Below are 7,901 nucleotides of genomic sequence, written 5' to 3'. Positions count from 1 at the left end.
GGTAGTTAGCTTTTGCACCTTCTCACTGTATGCTGACTCGTCGTTCTTGCTGATGAGACCCACCACAGTCGTGTTATCAGCGAACTTGATGTGTGGTGGTGCTGGAGATGCTGTTCCCGTTCCGGACTGACTGAGGTCTCCCAGTCAGGAAGTCCAGGATCCAGATGCAGAGGGAGGTGTTTAGTCCCAGCTGAACTAAAGTCTATGAACAGCATTCGTACATACTGTATGTACGAACTGTAGGGGGTCCAGTGAGGGTGGTAACTGGGTCTTAATGTGCCTCATGATGAGCTTCTCGAAGCACTTCATAATGATGGGTTTGAGTGCGATGGGATGATAGTCATTTAGTCATTGTGTGTGTGTTTGAATGTGTGCGTGTGTGTGTGAAAGAAGAGGGTTTATATTGTGTGTGTGTTTCTGGGTGGCTGAAAGGAAAGTGTACCTCTGTGGGTGTGATTTCACTATTTCACTATATCTTATTTCCCACTCTTCTGTCTGTCTCTTCCTCTCTGTTCAGGGGAGGGCTTATAGGTTACTAACAACTGTTTAAACTGGTAATGCTGAAATGAACTTTTGTGGTCATAGCACACACACACACACACACACACACACACACACACACACACACACACACACACACTGATCGCTGATACTTTCTCTTCTTAACCTCTTTCATTGTCCAGCTTGTTTGAGCTCATATTACAGGTAAATCTTTTTTTATTTATTGGGTGTGTGTGAGTGTGTGTGTGTGTGTGTGTGTGTGTGTGTGTGTGTGTGAGTGTGAAATGAACAGTAATCAGAAAATCAGAGAGAGTTTCTTTTCTGTCTGAGTTTCTCTCTGTTTCTTCCTTACTGACTAAGTTAAGGTTTGTCCTGAGAGACTTGTGAACAGTTTGATGTCTGATTTTCAGTCCTTTATAAATTTCAATCAAATTTATAAATAAATGTAAATTTATATCACACTTTAGAGTCAAAAGACTGAAATGTAAAAGGAATAATGAACAGAAGACTCATTATTCAAGCAATTAAGATTTCATTCTTTTCCATTTATGGTTATGGTGTTTGGAAAAAAACTCAAAATATGTAATATTACAGTTTTTTCATTTGCTAACAAGCATTGTTCAATACTGAAACCACATTTTCAAAACTCTTCACACAGTCTGCGAAACAGAAGTCAATGCAGACCAAACTGTGAACCATTTTTCATTGCTTTCAGACAAAATGCATTCAGTGACCACACTTTTCAAAATTCAGGAACTCTTTTCCCATTCGTATTCCACAACATGCAAAATATTTTCAGTACATTTTTCTAATGCTAACACACTGCATTCAAAATGATTAAAAACACATTCAAAACAGAATGATTGCAAATTCCAAGCATTTATGCAATAATTATTTTATAATATTCTCAGTTTTATAGCCAAAAATTTTAAAATCATCATTACAAGCTAATTGCAATTTAAAAAAAAAAAACAATACAGTAATAGTTGTGATTTACTGTAGGATCCAAAGGTTGCCCATGAGAGGAGGGAGAGGCAGAATCTGTCCAAATGAGAACTTGTGGCCAAATGCAAAAGAAAGAGCAGACTAGAACCATCACTGTAATTTACTATAATGAACAATTACACATGTTACAGTAATGTGTAGAATGTATTTTATTTATTCTTTTTTCATTATCATTGCAGCCAAGCAGTTTTTTCCCTCTGAAAAGAAGAGTTTTGTTGAAGAGTTTTGAAAATGTGCTTTCGGTATTAAACAATGCTTGTTAGGAACTGAAAAAACTGTACTTTATTATTAAATTCATTTAATAATATTATTAATATTTAATTAGTGCATTCCTGTTATCTTTATTTTAATCCTCTCATTTAAGAAATGATATTTTATTAGATAAGTAAGTAATGAGCTGCGTGTATGTATGTGAACGTGTGTGTAAGTGTGTGTAAGCGTGTGCGTGCGTTAGCGTGTGTGTGTAAGCGTATGTATGTGTGAGCGTGTGTGAGCGTTTGTGTGTAAGCGTGTGTGTAAACGTGTTTGTCTTGCTGTACTGTTGCTGTAGGGTTAATGCTCTCCTCTTACACCTGGGAATAGGTGTACTTGACCTGGGGGGGTGGGGGATGTTTGCGTTTAAAACAAATGTGAATTTCAGACACATCAGGCTGAAATAGGTCAAATGCCACACACAGACACACACACACAGACACACACACACACACACACACACACACATTTGGCTCAGCTTTCTGGTTTCTGAGTCTGAAAGATTTATGTTTCAGTGCACAGACACTCATGTAACATTTTCCCCCAGTTTTGTGTAAGTAAGTAAGAAATAAAGTGAACATTATGTCTGTGTCTGTTTCGCTCTCTGTAGTAACACAAGGTCAAAACTGTTTCAGGTTTAAATGGTGGTGCTGCCGAGGAATATCGGTAAGCAATGAAATCTCCATTTTACTGCTTTCTCTCTACACCGTGTCACCAATCTGTGACTTTATATTCATTTCCCTGAGATCTAAAAACACAGATAAATACACAGAACATACTTCAAAAAACATATGGTGGTGGAATGAGGAAGCACAGGACAACATTCAGAAGAAGTGTTCTAGAATACCCGGAAAGGTGGAGGTCTGCTCTGGAAAGAAGAAGAATGAAAGTCAGTTGTAGTAAGACAGAATAAATGTGTATGAATGAGAGGAAGGGAGGTAGAACAGTGAGGTTACATGGGGCTGAGGTCAAGAAGGTGCAGGGGTTTAAGTGTTCGGCGGACAAACATCCAGTGTGAAAAGAGGTGAAAAGGTGAGTGCAGGTGGGCTGGAGTGGGTGGAGAAAAGTGTCAGAAGTGTTGTCTATGACAGAAGAGGGTCAGGAGTGTTTTGTGTGTGACAGAAGAGTGTCAGGAGTGTGAGTGTTGTGTGTGTGACAGATGAGTGTCAGGAGTGTTGTGTGTGTGACAGAAGAGTGTCAGGAGTGTTGTGTGTGTATGACAGAAGAGTGTCAGAAGAGTTGTGTGACAGAGGAGTGTCAGGAATGTTGTGCATGACAGAAGACTGTCAGGAGTGTTGTGTATGACAGAAAAGTGTCAGGAGTGTTGAGTGTGTGTGAGAGAAAAGTATCAGGAGTGTTGTGTGTGTATGACAGAAGAGTGTCAGGAGTGTTGTGTGTGTGACAGAAGAGTGTCAGGAGTGTTGTGTGTGTATGACAGAAGAGTGTCAGGAGTGTTGTGTGTGTGACAGAAGAGTGTCAGGAGTGTTGTGTGTGTGACAGAAGAGTGTCAGGAGTGGTGTGTGTATGACAGAAGAGTGTCAGGGGTATTGTGTATGACAGATGAGTGTCAGGATTGTTGTGTGTGTATGACAGACGAGTGTCAGAAGTGTTGTGTGTGTATGACAGATGAGTGTCAGGAGTGTTGTGTGTGACAGAAAAGTGTCAGGAGTGTTGTGTGTATGACAGAAGAGTGTCAGGAGTGTTGTGTGACAAGAGTGTCAGGAGTGTTGTGTTTGACAGAAAAGTGTCAGGAGTGTTGTGTGTGTATGACAGAAGAGTGTCAGGAGTGTCGTGTGTGTGACAGAAAAGTGTCAGGAGTATTGTGTGCGTGACAGAAGAGTCTCAGGAGTGTTGTGTGTGACAGAAGAGTGTCAGGAGTGTTGTGTATGTGACAGAAGAGTGTCATGAGTGTCATGTGTGTGTGACTGAAGAGTGTCAGTAGTGTTCGCTGACAGAAGAGTGTCAGGAATGTTGTGTGTGACAGAAGAGTGTCTGGAATGTTGTGTGTGACAGAAGAGTGTCAGGAGTGTTGTGTGTGACAGAAGAGTGTCAAAAGTGTTGTGTGTGTTTGACAGAAGAGTGTCGGGAGTCTTGTGTGACCGAAGATTGTCAGGAGTGTTGTGTGTGTATGACAGAAGAGTGTCAGGAGTGTTGTGTGTGTGACAGAAGAGTGTCAGGAGTGTTGTGTGTGACAGAAGAGTGTCAGGAGTATTGTGTGTGTATGACAGAAGAGTGTCAGGAGTGTTGTGTGTATGACAGAAGAGTGTCATGAGTGTTGTGTGTGACAAAAGAGTGTCAGGAGTGTTGTGTGTGTATGACAGAAGAGTGTCAGGAGTGTTGTGTGTGTATGACAGAAGAGTGTCAGGAGTGTTGTGTGTATGAAAGAAGAGTATCAGGAGTGTTGTGTGTGACAGATGAGTGTAAGGAGTGTTGTGTGTGTATGACAGAAGAGTGTCAGGAGTGTTGTGTGTATGACAAATGAGTGTCAGGAGTGTTGTGTGTGACAGAAGAGTGTCAGGAGTGTTGTGTGTGTATGACAGAAGAGTGTCAGGAGTGTCGTGTGTGACAGAAGGGTGTCAGGAGTGTTGTGTGTGTATGACAGAAGAGTGTCAGGAGTGTTGTGTGTGACATAAGAGTGTCTGGTGTGTCGGGTGTGTGACAGAAGAGTGTGAGGAGTGTTGTGTGTGAGAAAAGAGTGTCAGGAGTGTTGTGTGTGTATGAAAGAAGAGTGTCAGGAGTATTGTGTGTGTGACAGAAAAGTGTCAGGAGTGTTGTGTGTGACAGACGAGTGTCAGGAGTGTTGTGTCTGTATGACAGAAGAGTGTCAGGAGTGTTGTGTGTGTGTGACAGAAGAGTGTCAGGAGCGTTGTGTGTGTGACAGAAGAGTGTCAGGATTGTTGTGTGACAGAAGAGTGTCAGGAGTGTTGTGTATGACAGGAGACTGTAAGGAGTGTTGTGTATGACAGAAAAGTGTCAGTAGTGTTGTCTGTGTATGATAGAAGAGTGTCCGGAGTGTCGTATGTGTGACAGAAGAGTGTCAGGAGTGTTGTGTGTGTGACAGAAGAGTGTCATGAGTGTCGAGTGTGTGTGACAGAAGAGTGTCAGGTGTGGTGACCCCTTACAGGAAAAGACCAAGAAGAAGAAGAAGAGTGTTAGCTCAGACATGTGAAGAATGAGAGAGGCTGCTATCAAATTCTGAGAGGAATCAGTAGGTGTGAGATCTTCCTGTAGTTCCTTTAATGTTGCTGTAGGTCTCTTTTGTCTCTCCCTCTCTCTCTCTCTCTCTCTCTCTCTCTCTCTCTCTCTCTCTCTCTCTCTCTCTTTGTCTCTCTCCCTCTCTTTCTCTCTCCCTCTCTGTCTCTTTCTCTCTGGCAAAAGTTTTGACACTCTCCTGTTTCAGTCCTTCAGTCTTTTTGTGCTTATGTTTTCTGCTTTTTGTGTCTTCTTGGCATTAAAGTCAGCATAAAGTGCTTACGCCTGCATTAGTTTCCGGTTTTTCGATGACTCACTGTGCCATCTTCCTGCACAAGTTTCCACATAAACCCAAGGTTGCTGACCAAGTGTTGATCAAACACTGTTCAACCAATACACCAACATAGAACTTTATATTTACACTTTCAAACTAATTGCACTAGTTAATATTGCACAGTATAAAATTGGTGTTATTACACATTTGCTATTGTACAGAAATGTAAGTTGTTGTTATTGCACAGGATATAACAGTGTACATTATGGTGACTGGTTCACTGGGAGAAGCTCTGATTATACAGTCTAATAACAACAGAGAGCTGCTCATACAGGGGGTGAGAGTCGTTCTCCATCAATGAAGAGAGCTTAGCTACCATCCTCCTTTCCCCCACCTCCTGTACAGTATCCAGAGGAATCCCCAGGACTGAGCTGGCCTTCCTTATCAGCTTGTACAGTCTCTTCCTGTCTGTAGTAGAGATGCTGCTGCACCAGCAGACCAATCCATAGATGATGGCTGAGGCAAAAAAGGTCTTCACTAATGCTCCCTGCAATCCAAAAGACTTACTCTCTTCAACAGAAAGAGTTTGCTCTGCTCTTTCTTAGAAATGGTATCTGTATGTACGATTTTACCCCCGCATCACTGACTTACTTGGGTCCTTTATTATTTAACATACTGTATATAAAGAACATTGCAATAAATATAATATCACTTTTCATCTTTCAGAGAGTGCTTGCTGGAAATGAAATAATATAGTTATTATTATTATTACAATAAATGGAATATTAAAATGTATTCTAGGTTTTGTTTTTCCCCTCTGAATAAAATTGTAATTTTTATTTGATTTGATTTGATTTTTGCAGGACGCAGGAGATGTACAGGGAAGCTGGAGGTGGTGTCACTGCTCATCACGGCCACTCTGTGTTTGTTAGTAATGCTGCAAATATACCTCCAGGACAAGAAATCACAAACTTTAAGACAAGACAAAATCTTGAGAAAGCAGAAACCTGAACCACAGACATGGCCGGACATGTTCCTAAACTCAGTCCCCAAGTGTACGCAAAACTCATCTGCCTCCAAGATTCAAAACTTCTCAACTTTACCTAAGATTATCCAAGACTTCCTGTTTTACCAGCACTGTCGCCATTTCCCCATGCTGCTCAACAATCCTGGGAAGTGCGGCGGACCACAGAACTCCGCAGATGTTTTCCTACTGTTGGTCATTAAAAGTTCTCCACCCAACTACGATCGGCGTGAGGTTCTGCGAAAAACGTGGGCTTTGGAGCGGCTTCAAAGCGGTGTGTGGATCCGCACCGTGTTCATATCTGGAACCACAGGAGACGGTTACGAGAAGGAAAGACTGAATAAACTCCTGGAGCTGGAGAACCGCGAGTACCAGGACATTCTTCAGTGGGACTTTGATGATACCTTTTACAACCTCACACTGAAGCAGATCTTATTCCTGGAGTGGATGGAGAAGTTTTGCCCAGATGCACACTTTCTCCTCAATGGAGATGATGACATTTTTGCCAACACAGACAATATGGTGCAGTACCTCACGGGCTTAGATGATAATGATGGAAGCAAACATCTTTTTACCGGCCACTTGATCCAATATGGGCGGCCGATCCGGCACCCGGACAGTAAATACAACATCCCTGTACAAGTCCATAAATCAGACAGCTATCCTCCCTACTGTGGCGGTGGTGGCTTCCTGCTGTCACAATTCACTTCCAGAGTTATCTACACCATGTCTCACTCCATACCCCTGCTTCCCATCGATGATGTTTACATGGGAATGTGTCTGGAAAAGGCTAGACTTCAACCCAGACATCATATAGGAGTGAGGACATTTGGCCTGTACGTTCCTTCGGGTCAACATGAGGCATACAATCCGTGCTACTACCGTGAGGTTCTCCTGGTCCACAGGTTCCTCCCATACCAGATTTATATTATGTGGCATGAAATCCACAGAGATTTGAATTGTACAAAGAGAACAAAAGTGAATGAGAATTCTGAGATTTTCATGCTTTAAAAAGAGGACTGGGGGACTGGGGGATAGATTTGGGAAACTCTGGGAGGACTGGGAAAGACTGGGGGTGAGAGGGGGGACTGGGTGACATACAGTGAGATGCTTTCAATTTAGATGATTTTATAACCAGCCAATTACACACAGGCAAACTGGACTTAAACAATGAAAATAAAAAATAAAACAGAAGATGAAGTGATTATGGAATGTGGGAGTCTAGTGGTTAAGGTGTTGGACTACTGATCGATGGTCATGAGTCGTGAATCCCTTGGCCACAAATCTGCCCATGCTGGGCCCCTGAGCAAGGCCCTAACAATAGTGAGATTAGGTGAAGGAATAAAACCCTACAGAATATACTGCATTATTACTGATTCTCAGAACAGCACGTCGTCTGCTTCGTTATTTATTAAGGACACAACTTGAAAAAAAATGTATTAATATTACAAACTGTTGAACATCAGCAAAATGAGTTTGTACTTCTTCTTCATAATAATAATAATAATAATAATAATAATAATAATAATAGTTTTTTACTGTTAAACTGCAAACTCCTCTACAGTCAGAGCTGCTGTTAGAGAGAATTAATCAACATCTGACCACCAATCAGAATCCAGAACTCAGCAGCAGCTCTGTGCGAAAATTTAAACT

General features: G+C 41.7%; 1 protein-coding gene across 2 annotated transcripts; it reads left to right on the top strand.

Moving 5' to 3' along the window:
* Positions 1-480: 480 nt before the first annotated feature.
* Positions 481-7,688, top strand: LOC132854077 (N-acetyllactosaminide beta-1,3-N-acetylglucosaminyltransferase 3-like). 2 transcript variants are annotated; one of them, XM_060882217.1, is made up of 3 exons: positions 481-705; positions 2,394-2,424; positions 6,088-7,684. In XM_060882217.1, the coding sequence occupies exons 2-3, from the start codon at positions 2,400-2,402 to the stop codon at positions 7,257-7,259; spliced, it is 1,197 nt and encodes a 398-aa protein (XP_060738200.1). In that variant the 5' UTR covers positions 481-705; positions 2,394-2,399; the 3' UTR covers positions 7,260-7,684. The 2 variants fall into 2 exon arrangements, with proteins under 2 accessions (XP_060738200.1, XP_060738202.1); XM_060882219.1 differs by lacking the exons at positions 481-705; positions 2,394-2,424 and adding an exon at positions 2,651-2,790 and having other exon boundaries at positions 6,088-7,688.
* Positions 7,689-7,901: the final 213 nt, after the last annotated feature.

The sequence above is a fragment of the Tachysurus vachellii genome, chromosome 11, assembly GCF_030014155.1.
Source record: "Tachysurus vachellii isolate PV-2020 chromosome 11, HZAU_Pvac_v1, whole genome shotgun sequence".
NCBI lineage: Eukaryota > Metazoa > Chordata > Actinopteri > Siluriformes > Bagridae > Tachysurus > Tachysurus vachellii.
The sequence above is the reverse complement of the archived record's forward strand: the minus strand, read 5'-3'. Positions and strand labels throughout refer to the sequence as shown.

Excerpts from the sequence above, each read along its gene's own strand:
- LOC132854077 (XM_060882217.1), top strand. The coding sequence starts at position 2,400 with ATGGTGGTGCTGCCGAGGAATATCG. Across the intron at positions 2,425-6,087 it reads GGTGCTGCCGAGGAATATCG|GACGCAGGAGATGTACAGGG; the intron begins GTAAGCAATGAA and ends TGATTTTTGCAG.